Source organism: Diaphorina citri, unplaced genomic scaffold (assembly GCF_000475195.1).
Source record: "Diaphorina citri unplaced genomic scaffold, Diaci psyllid genome assembly version 1.1 scaffold930, whole genome shotgun sequence".
Lineage (NCBI taxonomy): Eukaryota > Metazoa > Arthropoda > Insecta > Hemiptera > Psyllidae > Diaphorina > Diaphorina citri.
Genome location: NW_007378361.1, coordinates 1 through 14,762, shown reverse-complemented (window position 1 = coordinate 14,762; position 14,762 = coordinate 1). Strand labels below are relative to the sequence as shown.

At 40.5% G+C, this 14,762-nt stretch overlaps 3 protein-coding genes across 3 annotated transcripts; all 3 read right to left on the bottom strand.

Moving 5' to 3' along the window:
• Nucleotides 1-351: 351 nt before the first annotated feature.
• LOC103513138 (histone-lysine N-methyltransferase ASHR1-like) lies at nucleotides 352-7,279 on the bottom strand. Its single transcript, XM_008477951.2, has 8 exons — nucleotides 6,845-7,279; nucleotides 6,165-6,466; nucleotides 5,487-5,609; nucleotides 4,956-5,216; nucleotides 4,385-4,541; nucleotides 3,602-3,757; nucleotides 2,513-2,684; nucleotides 352-813 (listed from the first exon to the last, which is right to left on the bottom strand). Exons 1-8 carry the CDS (start codon nucleotides 7,013-7,015, stop codon nucleotides 407-409), a joined length of 1,749 nt encoding a protein of 582 aa, XP_008476173.1. The 5' UTR covers nucleotides 7,016-7,279; the 3' UTR covers nucleotides 352-406.
• A 681-nt stretch (nucleotides 7,280-7,960) lies between these two features.
• Nucleotides 7,961-12,241, bottom strand: LOC103513137 (thioredoxin domain-containing protein 15). Its single transcript, XM_008477950.3, is given in 9 exon segments — nucleotides 7,961-8,332; nucleotides 8,424-8,697; nucleotides 9,591-9,738; nucleotides 10,333-10,387; nucleotides 10,389-10,464; nucleotides 10,678-10,880; nucleotides 11,141-11,392; nucleotides 11,550-11,755; nucleotides 12,063-12,241. Coding segments are annotated over 8 exon segments (1,062 nt in total). The 5' UTR covers nucleotides 12,100-12,241; the 3' UTR covers nucleotides 7,961-8,332; nucleotides 8,424-8,612.
• Nucleotides 12,242-13,133: 892 nt separating this feature from the next.
• LOC113469032 lies at nucleotides 13,134-13,844 on the bottom strand. The gene is made up of 2 exons (XM_026826429.1): nucleotides 13,590-13,844; nucleotides 13,134-13,328 (listed from the first exon to the last, which is right to left on the bottom strand). Exons 1-2 carry the CDS (start codon nucleotides 13,806-13,808, stop codon nucleotides 13,134-13,136), a joined length of 414 nt encoding a protein of 137 aa, XP_026682230.1. The 5' UTR covers nucleotides 13,809-13,844.
• Between the last annotated feature and the right edge of the window lie 918 nt (nucleotides 13,845-14,762).

Below are 14,762 nucleotides of genomic sequence, written 5' to 3'. Positions count from 1 at the left end.
TCGCTGTAAAAAATCAATCTTTTCTTGAGCTCTAAATACGTTATCCAGCACTGAAAGTAGGAATTGACACCCCTCGTACTATCCGCAACCACGGCACTGGTCACGTCAATGACTTCATGATACTGTTCAAATTACTTCGTTCGACAAATCTCGAGAAAATTTTAACGTCTCTAAAGAGAGAATAGGAGAAAGCCAGGCGTTCCGAGAATGGACCTACCGCTCACAAGGCAGACGCGCTAAATTTTCGTTTAGTAGCAGTCTGCAGTCATTTCAGAAACGACGACCCATCTTGTTAGACCATAGATCAAGAGGAAAATTTCTTATTGGTTTTCAAGGAAATGGAAAATAAAGTAAATATGAAGATTTTATTTTTCCACGAAGATTTTATTTTTCCACAAAGGTTTTATTATAAATAAGTTTTCAACGTGCTTTCCACTTGGGCCAGGGATATCTTAGCCAAAACTGCCATATCATACCCCGTACTAAACTGTGGCTCATGTTCTAACAAGTCCACATTCTTCTCTAGCAAACTCTTTGCTTCTTGAATTATTCGCACCCGTTTGTCTTTCGGTATCACTGGAGATTCCAAATTCTCTTTGGGGATGTCCAAGGGGATTTTACCTTTCGATGCCCGTTTTTTACCTTTGGGAGGCGCTGGGGGTTGTGTGATTATTGTGGGTTGTTTCTCTGCGCGCTGTACTGTTTCTATTAAAGCTGAATGGAGTTCATAGTTAAGGACAGCCAAATACATTATCAGACGACTGTGTCCAGGATCTAACTTGTTGGTGATCCAGATAAGCTCTCGACAGAGACCTGAGAACAGAGTCGGTATTTTTTACAAGGCTTTGTATACAGAAAGAACCTGATCAATTGACATTCTGAATCCTCGTGTTCGGAGATGATGAAATTTATACTCAATTTTGTAGGGGGTATAAAGATTAAAACATCTGTGGCCTTCTAGAAACAAAATGAGCGGGGACTAATAATCCATATAAAGCCCGGTACAAATGAGGTATTCAGAAAAGAAAAAAAAAGCCTCCGTCACTGAAGACCTTAGGAAGCCAGCCTAGTTAGCTTGGTTGGTAGCGCGTCTGCCTTGTGCCTTGTAACCGGGGCGGATTTCATCCTGAAGGGAAGAGATTCGTTCTCGGAACGGTTGGTTTTCTCATATCCCGTCTTCTTTCTCCATTCGATTCCAGGACGATAAGACCTAGCAGATACAGGTCCCTCTATTAAACTTAAAAAAAACCTTCGGAAGTTCGCAATACTCACTTGTAGTCATTATACGCAAGCAATGTTTCGCATCCGAGTTTTAAGATGGCGCACTCCGGCGCATGCGTATGAGCATCGCTCAGTCCCGAACACCTAGCACTACACGCAGGCCAGAAGCAACGAGGACATCGGGCATTGTCGGCTAGGTTCGGGTTGAGCGGTTTGTGACAGCCAAGACAGATAGGTTCATCTGTGGCCTTCTAGAAACAAAATGAGCGGGGACTAATAATCCATATAAAGCCCGGTACAAATGAGGTATTCAGAAAAGAAAAAAAAATATTTTCTTGAAGAAATGGCTTAGATCTGTATTTAGTTTTCTCTGTTTTACCCGTAGATATTTTTTCTTCTGTACCTAGTGTATATTCTCCGACATACACTCCACATCAAAATTAACGCAACAAAGAATAGTCAGAATTAGCGCAACAAAGAATATTTAGGTACCTGATTTTTTTTTTTTTATAGAAATCTATTTTGTTATGGAATATGGAATACCAAGTTGGGTGACATTACGTAACCTGTGTACCAGGTTTAATAAAAGATGATAAATTTATTGAAAGGACACCATTAAAGAGTTTGATTGAAGCACTACTTAAGCCATGTCCTTGATATTACGTACATCACGGGGACTGATAAGAAAATGCCAAGAGTACCTTACATCTCCCTTGATTGTGTTTCAGCACTATCATTTTATGAATAAAACGTCAAACGTATGAATACCACGTTGCGAGTGGAAAAACGAGGAATTTTCAACTGTGTTAATAATACTTAAATGCTCGTCACAAAGATCGTTCCCCAATTATTACACATAGATAAAGTTTATGACTTGACTTGGATTCAAACCACAGACCTCCAGATCCAAAGTCAGTGCAGGACTTAGGTTAATGCAATTCATCTAGATGGGTGACCATATGGACAATCTCGTGCTGTTACTTTCCCACTATTGTGGCATCTAGGGGCCCCCCAGGCGATACCTTCCAGGGGGGGGGGGACTAAAAGTATATAGTCACTGGGAGGAAGATAGCTTGTCACCGAATGAAGACTAAAACCCTCGTCTCTAAAAACCTTAAGGTAGGTTTCACCAACCTTCTTTTTAGCCCCCAGCAGCCCTGTTAAGTCTATACAAATCAAATGGAACATAAAAAGCTGTTAGCTAACCAGATCTTTTAAGAGCTGAAAAAATATTGGTGAAATCCACCCTTAGTCATTCAGTGACGTTAAAAACCCTTGAAGAAATACTCACTGATTTTCCTCTCCAGTAAACTGCTAGATAGTTGAGTATAGGCATAGCCAGGCTGAGTCCCGTACAACTGAATGAGAGAGTGTTTGACTGCATAGCAATGATAGTGATGTGGGTGAAACATAGCCTCAAGCTTGGTCAGCATTTCTTCTAGGGACTTTACGTTAGGGTTTTCCTGGGAAAAAAAAGACCGAAAGAGGAAATGAACGATGCTGATTTGAGTACCGCTGACTCTCTTTTTGAACAAAAGGGGTACCTAACCATTTAGAGGACACGTCAGTTCCCATGGTGTAGTGGACACTGCGCTCACCTTGCAAGCGGGAGACCCGGGTTCGATTCCCGGTGGGGTCAAAAATTTTATCATTCAAATGATTGATTCCGTGACTGGCTGTTGCGGAGCCCACTCAGCCTCGTGAGGAAAATAAGAAGCTATGTGATATAAATGCGCATAGTGACCGGTGCCAGCATGGTAGGTAAACATTGGGTGTTTGGATTATTTATTATTTTATAAATAAATTTTTTCTTCTTCTTACATAATCCTACAATGCTTGCAGTGAGCACAAAAAATTGTGACATAATAACACAAACAAATTGCATTTATTTATTTCGAGATTATTCAAATGACTTATCAGCTAGCTAGTTTTTATAGCACTTAGAATGTACCAATACCCGACGAATAATTTATTGAAGTCTGGGACATGTCATACTTTTTTTTTTTTTAATACTGCTTTTTTGACGGACTAAAAAAAGCACGTATTGCTATTACGTGGTTTGCTCAATCTCATTATATCTCAGCAAAACGGCAAGGTTATACCCTAATTTTCTTCGTGCTTTCATTCGCCCTCTAATGAGATATACCTAGGTAAAAAAAAGTTGTGATCCCTAGCATTTTTTTTACAGAGGTTTGATAGAGGGAACTAAAACTCCTGAGGTCTTATAGTCCCGGAATCGAAGAGAGAAAAACAGGATAGGGGAAAGCTAGTCGTTCCAAGAAAACTCCATTTCTGTTTCTCCATCGAACCCGCGACCTAGCGCTCACAAGGCGCGCAACCCTCTAAGCTAACTAGGCTTACCGTTTCCCTCTCTACTCACCTGAACCAACTTATCCACCTGTTCTCCAAGTTGTGACGTCACAAGATGCACATCTCTAGCATTGAGTCGGGCCGAGCATGAGCCACACGTCCAGTCAGAATCATTGTCCAGAGGATTCACCGGTAATATCCAGCAGTCCCCTTGATCCTTGTGTTCCTGGGGGCAGACAAATTGTACCAATGTTTCGGTCAAATACTCAAATTTCAACAAGTCAAGAAAAACTTTTCTAAACGCTTCGAAGACGTCCCCTAAAGGGCCTAAAATTGTCTTCAGAAAGTCGAAGAGAGCTACCTTCTTTTTGAAGATAGTGAAGTGACCTGCTGAAGTTCTTGTAGGATGTCAAAATATACGTTCAAACGATTAATAATAAGAATAGATTATGAGGGGTTTGAATCTCATCATTCTCATCAAAAGCGTACCTTTTATGACCACTCATTCGGTTACGGAGGCTAGCTGTTTTGAGCCAAGTGGACTACCACTTGGGCAATTAGTCATGTGCTAAAACATGTAACTTGCTCTTCAGCTCGCTATACCTTTAGGGAGAGTTGACTGAGTAGTACACTGAAAAGAGTAGTACAGTCATAACACTCACTCACTCATGTTGGATTTCACCAATATTTATTCAGTCCTTGGAACTCCTGTTAAGCTAACAGCCAGTTAAGTTCCATTTAATTTGTATTAGCTTAACAGGGCTGTTAAGCTAACGGGCTGTTTGAGGCTGGAAAGTAGGTTGGTGAAACCCACCATTACTCTTTAAACATCTCAAGTTCAAATTCAACTTACATTCAAGCACTTCATAGCACTGAAGTAAGTGCCTAATTCAGTAGGGTCCGAGCACCGTTCACACGAACAGTTGAAATATTTCGTGATGGCCAAATGTTCACGTCTAGGCTGAGTTCCCCAGAGTGCGTTAGTGTACATGGTGCTTATGTGCGTGTCTCTGAAAACAAATAGTTTAGATTGCATCATGTTAGAGTGCCTGAAGAAACAAAAAACGAGACAACAAAATTCTAATGAGCAGTTTTTCACCGCCTGCCAAGTGTTTCACCGCCGTTTATTTCGTATCAATGAAACAACTGCTACATTAGACGCGTGTGGTCTGTGCCGTGGCATGCCCATCCCGTAGTATGCCCCTCATCAGATGAGCGAGAAGAGACACAACACTTGGGATTTAGGTGCTGGGTCAGCATTAGAACACCAGAGAGTAACCTGTTGTACATTTTTTTTTTTTTTTTTTAATGGAACTTAAGATTGTAAGATTCGAACCCGGGACCTTCTGCATGGCAAGTAAGAGCGTTACTACTGGGCTAATCATGCCCCAAAAAGTCAAAACTTACTTTAGGTTAAAACTTACTTGCTGATATTTACAGAAGCAATGAGATTGGCAACGTTAGTGCCCGGTTCAAACATATACTTGGCGTTAGGCAAACAGTTGTGTTCCATGAGACAAATAACAGAATACAGGCCCTGTGTATATCGGCCTATATCTACACCGTTCACTTCTATCACACCACAGATCCAGTGCAGACACTTAGCAGATGTATCATCCAGAACATCGCCAGGGAGTTTCTCTAGGAAGTTGGAACGAAGATATTTTACGATCGAGTCAATTTCTCTGGAAATAAGGATAGAATTGAATGGATTATACCTTGTTTATCCTGCTCGAATGGGACTAAAAACTCTGAAAAGTCCGTTTACCCTAGCAGCCTAAAGAAGATCTTATAAATTCTATAGGAATTTGATTGCGAACAAAATTAAGGAGAAGAAAAATGCTTCAAATACATATCACCGAAATACGCTAGGTGGCATAGCTAATGCTTGTATGACTTTTAGTAATAAAGGATTTCCCTCAAAAACGTGCCAATTAAATAACACTAGTTCTTACTCATAAACTTCTGTGCCAGGGCCTCTCTTGCTCATATGGGCTTCCATGTCTTTGAGCTCTTGATACTTCTTCGGACTTCTCCTCTGCAAAATCAAGCACCTCAATGGAAGAATGGCTTCGTATCTGAAAGAAAAAGTAGAAAATAAAACCCCATGTCAAGAGAGATACCTGAATTTTAGTAAATCTCTTTAAGATCTTTGAGAAAATCTCTTTTACCAATCCTTGATGCTTTAAAGGAGGCTGCAGCCAGCGGTGATGGCACGTTCAATACACCAGTTCTTAATGGACCAATTACTGAACTTAGGCAACGTTGCGCCAGCTTAGAATCCGGATGGGTGAACATCTGGCCAATCGTGTGCTACTGTATTTTCCCGGTGTTACTCAGGCTGGATGAGGTTGATGTGAGTAAGCGGGTAGCTTGACGCCAAATGGTGGGTAAAGCCTCCGTCACTGAAGACCTTAGGAAGCCAGCCTAGTTAGCTTGGTTGGTAGCGCGTCTGCCTTGTGCCTTGTAACCGGGGCGGATTTTATCCTGAAGGGAAGAGATTCGTTCTCGGAACGGTTGGCTTTCTCATATCCTGTCTTCTTTCTCCATTCGATTCCAGGACGATAAGACCTAGCAGATACAGGTCCCTCTATTAAACTTAAAAAAAACCTTCGGAAGTTCGCAATACTCACTTGTAGTCATTATACGCAAGCAATGTTTCGCATCCGAGTTTTAAGATGGCGCACTCCGGCGCATGCGTATGAGCATCGCTCAGTCCCGAACACCTAGCACTACACGCAGGCCAGAAGCAACGAGGACATCGGGCATTGTCGGCTAGGTTCGGGTTGAGCGGTTTGTGACAGCCAAGACAGATGGGTTCTGCTAGTGCAAGCTTGGGTCCTACGATGAGGGGAGATTCACGAGCAATACGATCCCCTGGGTGAAGATCTAGTGTCGCCTGTAGGTAACGACCTAGAAGTGGACTGGACTTGATCTGAAATTGACAAGGTGAAACTAGATAAGGTCTGAAATCAACATGTAACACTGGATTTAGATCTAAAATCGAAAAGGTGTACAGTCGTATGTTGACAGGTACTTTGGGACAGGCTAAATCGAGGTCTACAGTCGTATGTTGCCAGGTACTTTGGGCTTCTGTGGAAGCCCAGATCCACGAAAAACGTTTGGAAATCGCACATAAAGTCAACTGTCGACCTGGAGATTTAGTCGGAATTATTCGCTGGATCAGGGTCTATAGCTGCTCTTATATAAGTACATAGCTTTGATAGAAAGTTATCAATACAAGCGCCACCAATAAAACGTACCTAAAGATTCTTATGATAACTTATTATAAAGAAAACGTATTATAACTTACCTCATACGGCAACTTCTTACACTTGGGCTTATGCAGTTTCCAGTGCTCTTTCTGATGCTGCTTGCCACAGTATGCTACTTCCTTGCACGCAGAGCATTTGTGTAGCGCTGTCTCTCTACAGACAGCACAACGCATTAGTTCTTCATCTTCGATTTCGATTATTGACGCCATTGATGCACGTTTCCGTGCAGAAAATACCAACCGTGCAGAAAACTATATGCGGTTAGAAATGTCGTGATAGGATTTGAAAAAGATTCACTTCTTCAAAAAGTTTCACTTCGCTATCTGAGTATCTCCGTGTACGAAATTTTCGAAAAAGGCAATTAACTTTGCACGATTACGACAACGCATGCGATTCGAGTAGAAATAATCTAGAGAAAATTGTACACGGTCTGAACGAAGGAAAAAGTTGGAAACTATGAAAAGGAAGGAAAGATCAATTTTCGAGTAGAAATAATCTAGAGAAAATTGTACACGGTCTGAACGAAGGAAAAAGTTGGAAACTATGAAAAGGAAGGAAAGATCAATTAATCAATTTACGGAAAAATTCACTTTCGATGGAAAAGCGTACGACACTTTAACGGACCAGTATCGAATGGAAAACTTAACACTGATCGAATGCGAGAAATACGTACTGTGACAGATCAATTATTAATCAATTTACGGAAAAATTCACTTTCGATGGAAAAGCGTACGACACTTTAACGGACCAGTATCGAATGGAAAACTCAACACTGATCGAATGCGAGAAATACGTACGTCACAGTATGGTGAGTATGGAAACGCTTGGAGGGTACAAGATTTCCGAGTAAATCTGTAAGAATGAGAGAGGCTGAGAAGGGGAAGGAGTGAATGGATAAAAATTATGATGTTATGTGCCAAGAAATCCAAAAATATTTGGAGTTAAACATGAAAGAGACGTTAAAATTTTCTCGAGATTTGTCGAACGAAGTAATTTGAACAGTATCATGAAGTCATTGACGTGACCAGTGCCGTGGTTGCGGATAGTACGAGGGGTGTCAATTCCTACTTTCAGTGCTGGATAACGTATTTAGAGCTCAAGAAAAGATTGATTTTTTACAGCGATTTTCTTATTAGTCAAAGCACAATAGTAGGTAAAAGATGGTAATTTTTTGTCACAATAAATTGTATTGTTTTTAATCTTATATGTAATATGTGTGAAATGTCATGAAAATTTTCAAATAATCAACGTATTGCTACTTTCTTCAATCCTCTTGTTTCTCTCTCTCTCTCTCTCTCTCCTCCTCCTCCTCTCCCTCTCTCGTCCTTTATCCTCATGCCCATCTTCTTTTCATGTGAGGTTCAAAACCTCGGAATTTGCTTTTCACAATCCATAAGATTCCTTATGGACCCTCCACTAAATAGGCAAATAGAAATTTCAGTCTTTGGTTTGGTGTTTGACACAGTGTGCTACCTTCGTCTTTGCAAATGATCCTTCAGAAATCAGTGGATTCAATCAGGTACAACCTCTCAGTATCACCCTAGGCATCCTGTCAATGCTGATTCTTCTTCTTCTTCAATGATCCTTCAGAAATCAGTGGATTCAATCAGGTACAACCTCTCAGTATCACCCTAGGCATCCTGTCAATGCTGATTCTTCTTCTTCCTAGCCTTTTCCTATTTAAATAGGATCGGCGTTTCTTGTCAGTCTCTTCCAGGCTATTGTGTACCTCATGTCCTGATAATTTTTTTCTCTCAATGCTGATTAAATCACCAATATCCCACCAGTCAGCAGCTGATTCCATACTCAGTCATTATGTTCGTGATTCTCTTCAGCAGCCTCGGCTTCACGCCAGGTATTTTTCACTGACTCGACAAACCAATGCCAGTATCTGCAAACAGATGAGTGGCATTCGAGGCTTTTTTTTTCAAGAAGATTGATGGGGGAAACTGCAACTGCTAATCGGCTTCACGCCAGGTATTTTTCACTGACTCGACAAACCAATGCCAGTATCTGCAAACAGATGAGTGGCATTCGAGGCTTTTTTTTTTTCAAGAAGTATGATGGGGGAAACTGCAACTGTTAAGGTCTTATCGTCCCGAAATCACAGAAAACAGGATAGGAGAAAGCCAGCCGTTCCGAGAACGAACATTATCCGTTCAGGATAAAATCTGCCCCGGGCAAGAATCGAACTCGCGGTCTAGCGCTTACAAGGTAGACGCCAGACGCGCTAACAACCAAGCTAACTAGGCTGACCATGTGAGGCTTACCTTAGCAATTATTCCCGTCGTTGGCTTGCAGCTGTTTAGGTGATATTCCTGATTATTTATCCATTAATTCAAAGCACGACTAGCGCTTGCCATGGTTTGAGTGATACAATATTAAACTGTTGAGCTAGAGCAGGGATCACCAACCCGTCGATCGCGAACTACCGGTAGCTCGCGAGAGGTTTCCTGGTAGCTCGCAGTTCACAGACAGTCGCACAAGTTGAGAGCAACTCTTATGGGAACAAAAATTTACGTCGTTACGTCGTAAATTGTTGGTTCCCAGACTAAAAGGTAACTCGCCAATGGTCTCCTGGTCATCTGAGTGGCTCACGACCTATAAATAGTGGTTGGATGGAAGAGCTCTTCTAGGAGAACCCTGCCACTTAAAAGAAAGCCTTTAAAAAATAAAAAAAAAAAGGTTGGTGATCCCTGAGCTAGAGGGACTACATGCACTACTTCGACAATCTATATAAAGCACCATACTATCATCATAGAAAAAAGGAAACATACACCCTACCTGGTTTTGGTGAATCCATACAGGGAGCAAACAATAACCACTAGCCACGCAATGAACAGCCACTTGTCTGTCTCCTTAAGAGGAACACTAGGAACAGGACCACCGAAGTCAGCAGAAGTTACGAACATTTTCTTCTCTGGCTTCCAACCTGTAATTCATAACGTGTTTACATGAAGTGGGATACTTTAATTTACAAGATGTACTGGTCCATCTGTGTATTTTTGAATGACAAACATCACTTTTTACTTTCTATTACTACAGTATAGCGGAGCTATACTTGGCTTGGAAAAAAAAAAAAAAAAAAAAAACATCTTCAGGACCACTATAGAGTCAACATGAAGCCTGTAAACCAGGGGTAATGTTAGACTGGAGACCGAGCTTGTGACTTAATAATAAAATAAATGCCGTTCTTTCTGTTATTATATCCACAACTTTGGTACTCACTGCAGCATTGTAGGATTTTCCAAACATCTCAATAATCCCAACACCCAATGTTTAGCTACCCATGCTGGCCACCGGTTTGCTATGCACATTTATACAATCACCTACATAGGCTACTCATTTCCTCACGAGGCTGAGTGGGCCTCGCAATAGTCAGTCACGGAATAATCATTTGTAAGATACATTTTTTTTTTGACAACGCCGGGAATCGAACCCGGTTCTCCCGCTTGCAAGGGCGAGAGCAGTGACCACTACGCCCATGGGAGCTGAACCCTTAACAGTCTGTTAGATTGAAACTCACCAGTGAATCTCGTAATGAACCTTGCAAACTGCTCCAGAGTGTACTCTGACGTATTGGAACTTGGCAGCAGGTCTACCATTGTGAAACAAAAGTACTGTAGGAACTCCCACTATGCCAAACTGAGTGTTGAAACTGAAACAGATAGAACACGTTTCTTTTTAAGTGATTGTGTGTACAGATTAAGGTTTTGCTCTCAAAACGGCTGGCTTTCTCCTAACCTGTTTTCCTTCCCTCTTTGCTTTCGGAACAATAAGACCTTAACAGTTGTGCAGTTTCCTCTAACAAACCAAAAAAAAAAAAAAAAAAAAAAAAAAAATGCCTACACATAAACTATTTGTCACTTACATTTGATGTTTCATTGCATTGACAGCAACCATTTTCATGGAGGGAAAGGCTCTGGGCAGAGCATTGTAATGTGGTGCAGCCATAGCACTGAAGGGACAAGACCTGGCATAGAACAGTGCCACAAGACATGCAGCTGGTTCAGATCTCATGGTGATGTTGGGGTTGCTCTTCAGGATTTGAATGAACCGAGTTGTATTGACTATCTGAAAACAAAGATTTTTTTTTATTAGGTAGGTACTGTTAACTTTCCAAGTTTTTTTTTTTTTTTTACCATAAGAGCATTTTTGGGTTAGAAATACATTTCTCTTTGTGTTCTATCCCCACCCAGAGCTGAACTTTATTCTGACAGAGGTTTGTTTTAGCAACAGCTGGCTTCCTCCTGTCCCGCCCTCCTTTTCCCTTTGATTCAGGATAATAAGTGATAAACCATAAAAAAAAGGTATCTACTTCTTTTTTCACTTACTTCAACAACAGCTGATCCATTGTACTTGAAGTTAACATCACAGTTGACTAGTGGTGTAGTAGATGTGGAGTTGGTTGAGTTGCCCGTTGAGTTTGACATGGATTCCATATGTCTCAGAGGATAATAGGGGAGCAGGGGAGAAATTGGGGCACCCTCATTGTCTTCAATCCCGGAGAAAAATCCCATAGGAACCTGGTCATCTGCAGTAGATGCTAACATTTTACCACTTCCTGAATCACCTTCAATTTTTTTCTGCAAATCAATAAGAGGGAAATAAAGACTGTATGTAAGCAGGTACCTCTACATTTTTTTCAACCCAAATTTTATTATATACCTATTTCTCTACCTAGTTTCCCCCTTTCTAAAGACATTGTTTCCATTAAAATGACATTGGAAATAATAAACTCACATGAAATTCTTGGATGAATTTGCTGACAGTTTTTAAATCGGGTGGTACAGGATCAGTAGAATCGTTTACATTGGACTCATCAGATTCCACATAGGATGAACTTGTGTATGATTCTTCAACTGGTATAAAATGGGGTACTTCATCTTCTACGCTGTCCTCATGATGTTCAACTACACATTCCACCTCTGAACTTAACTGGCACAAAGCTGAAAATAGATGTATACATAGGTTGAGTATATTATACACATAGGTATACAAGCACACTCTAAATTTAGGCCAACTCTCCTTGAGGGGCCCCTAACTGGTTAGCTGAAAGTGCTGACTTCCATCCTAGTTACGTAGCTATGAGAGTAGTGCACCTGCCTTGTAAACTCTAGGTTATGGGTTCAATAGCCACCTGAGATGGATTTCATCCTCAATGGACATGGTCTGTTTTAGAACAACTGACTTTCTGCTATCATCTCTTTCTCAAGCCTTTAAATAAAAAGTGCTACCTTCCTGTTTAAAACTCACCAATCAAAAGAAGCAAAACGGAGCCAGTAGTAAACATTTTCGGAAGACTAATAGGTACCTCTGGAGTGCCCTACCCCTACATATATCGTTAGTTGGTTAGATATACCTGGAAAAGAGTAAAAACCAAAAATCTGCAGATCTGCAGCAAAACACAAGAAAAAGATAGCTTATCAATTTTGAAATTTGGCGCTTAGGGAATAGGGTTCATCCACAACACGATCAACTGCTTTAATTTGGCAACAATGCGTCAGTGGGCTGTTGTGACCAATCTGGCAACACTGGTGCTTTGGCTACCTTTTACACTGGTTCGAAACCACCATCATACACAACAACACCGAGACGTGACTTCGGAACCATCACCATCCATATCAGGAAATGGATTATGTGGGTATAAGGTGCTCACTTGTACAAGAAACAATGTGATGCTCCAACTTACCTTTTGAAACCGAAGGAATGTTGATAGGGCTCTAGATTTTAAATGATGCTAAGCACAAAACTAGATTGATGTTTTCTGGCAATTTATCTGGACTTCTACTACTGCTATTGGGCTCATTCGTCCAGGATGTTGACTGATGAACTCTCACAAGTAGGTACTCCTTTTCAATTGCTGATGTATTCTCACAGGTGTTGCTTTTCGATTCGGAATCAATTTAGACCTGGCTGGCAACGAATTTCTTTCTCAAACTCAAAACAGCAAAAAACTTCAAGAAACTAGAAACGCAGAAACTGGAAAAACACGTGACTCACGTGAGAAAAAAAAAGTAAATAGGTAGCCAAAGCACCAGTGTTGCCAGATTGGTCACAACAGCCCACTGACGCATTGTTGCCAAATTAAAGCAGTTGATCGTATTGTGGATGAACCCTATTCCCTAAGCGCCAAATTTCAAAATTGTTAAGCTATCTTTTTCTTGTGTTTTGCTGCAGAATCTGCAGATTTTTGGTTTTTACTCTTTTCCAGGTATATCTAACCAACTAACCATATATGTAGGGGTAGGGCACTCCAGAGGTACCTATTAGTCTTCCGAAAATGTTTACTACTGGCTCCATTTTGCTTCTTTTGATTGGTGAGTTTTAAACAGGAAGGTAGCACTTTTTATTTAAAGGTTTGAGAAAGAGATGATAGCAGAAAGTCAGGGGTGCAGCCATAGCACTGAAGGGACAAGACCTGGCATAGAACAGTGCCACAAGACATGCAGCTGGTTCAGATCTCATGGTGATGTTGGCGTTGCTCTTCAGGATTTGAATGAATCGAGTTGTATTGACTATCTGAAAACAAAGATATTTTTTTTTATTAGGTATTAGGTACTGTTAACTTTCCATTTTTTTTTTTTAAACCATAAGAGCATTTTTGGGTTAGAAATACTTTTTTCTTTGTGTTCTATCCCCACCCAGAGCTGAACTTTATTCTGACAGAGGTTTGTTTTAGCAACAGCTGGCTTCCTCCTGTCCCGCCCTCCTTTTCCCTTTGATTCAGGATAATAAGTGATAAACCATAAAAAAAAGGTATCTACTTCTTTTTTCACTTACTTCAACAACAGCTGATCCATTGTACTTGAAGTTAACATCACAGTTGACTAGTGGTGTAGTAGATGTGGAGTTGGTTGAGTTGCCCGTTGAGTTTGACATGGATTCCATATGTCTCAGAGGATAATAGGGGAGCAGGGGAGAAATTGGGGCACCCTCATTGTCTTCAATCCCGGAGAAAAATCCCATAGGAACCTGGTCATCTGCAGTAGATGCTAACATTTTACCACTTCCTGAATCACCTTCAATTTTTTTCTGCAAATCAATAAGAGGGAAATAAAGACTGTATGTAAGCAGGTACCTCTACATTTTTTTTTAACCCAAATTTTATTATATATTTCTCTACGCACTTCCTGAATCACCTTCAATTTTTTTCTGCAAATCAATAAGAGGGAAATAAAGACTGTATGTAAGCAGGTACCTCTACATTTTTTTCAACCCAAATTTTATTATATACCTATTTCTCTACCTTTTCCGCCGCCTAGGCTGGCTCTTATCTTACGACGATACAGTGTAAGCAATGGGTGCATTTTACTAAACTTTAATTGGAGATTTTACGGTCGAAATCGTCCATTACCACACTTTTTCCCATGTAAAAAAAAAAAAAAAAAAAAAAATCGAAACTTAGATTACATCTTCGGTTAAAGTTTGGTAGTATATAGGTACCTATTTATGTTTGTTAGAGGACGACAATAAAAATCCCATGTAATTTCACTCGTCCTCAGGGTATTTTTTTTAATGGTGGGATTTATAGCAAAATTCCCACAAAAATCTCGTCCTCAACACGCTCCCCTGTGCCAGATCCCGTGAGTGACGTGTTTTTCCAGTTTCTAGTTTCTTGAAGTTGAAAGTTTTGCTGTTTTTGAGTTTGAGAAAGAAAAAAATCTCAATTTTGCTGTTTGTCGTTGCCAGCCAGGTCTAAATTGATTCCGAATCCAAAAGCAACACCTGTGAGAATACATCAGCAATTGAAAAGGAGTAGGTACCTACTTGTGAGTTCATCAGTCAACATCCTGGACGAATGAGCCCAATAGCAGTAGTAGAAGTCCAGATAAATTACCAGAAAACATCAATCTAGTTTTGTGCTTAGCATCATTCAAAATCTAGAGCCCTATCAACATTCCTTCGGTTTCAAAAGGTAAGTTGGAGCATCACATTGTTTCTTGTACAAGTGAG

Excerpts from the sequence above, each read along its gene's own strand:
- LOC103513138 (XM_008477951.2), bottom strand. The coding sequence starts at position 7,015 with ATGGCGTCAATAATCGAAATCGAAGATGAAGAACTAATGCGTTGTGCT. Across the intron at positions 5,217-5,486 it reads CCTGGCACAGAAGTTTATGA|AGAAATTGACTCGATCGTAA; the intron begins GTAAGAACTAGT and ends CCTTATTTCCAG. Across the intron at positions 2,685-3,601 it reads AGGTGGATAAGTTGGTTCAG|GAAAACCCTAACGTAAAGTC; the intron begins GTGAGTAGAGAG and ends TTTTTTTCCCAG.
- LOC113469032 (XM_026826429.1), bottom strand. The coding sequence starts at position 13,808 with ATGTTAGCATCTACTGCAGATGACCAGGTTCCTATGGGATTTTTCTCC. Across the intron at positions 13,329-13,589 it reads ATGGATCAGCTGTTGTTGAA|ATAGTCAATACAACTCGATT; the intron begins GTAAGTGAAAAA and ends CTTTGTTTTCAG.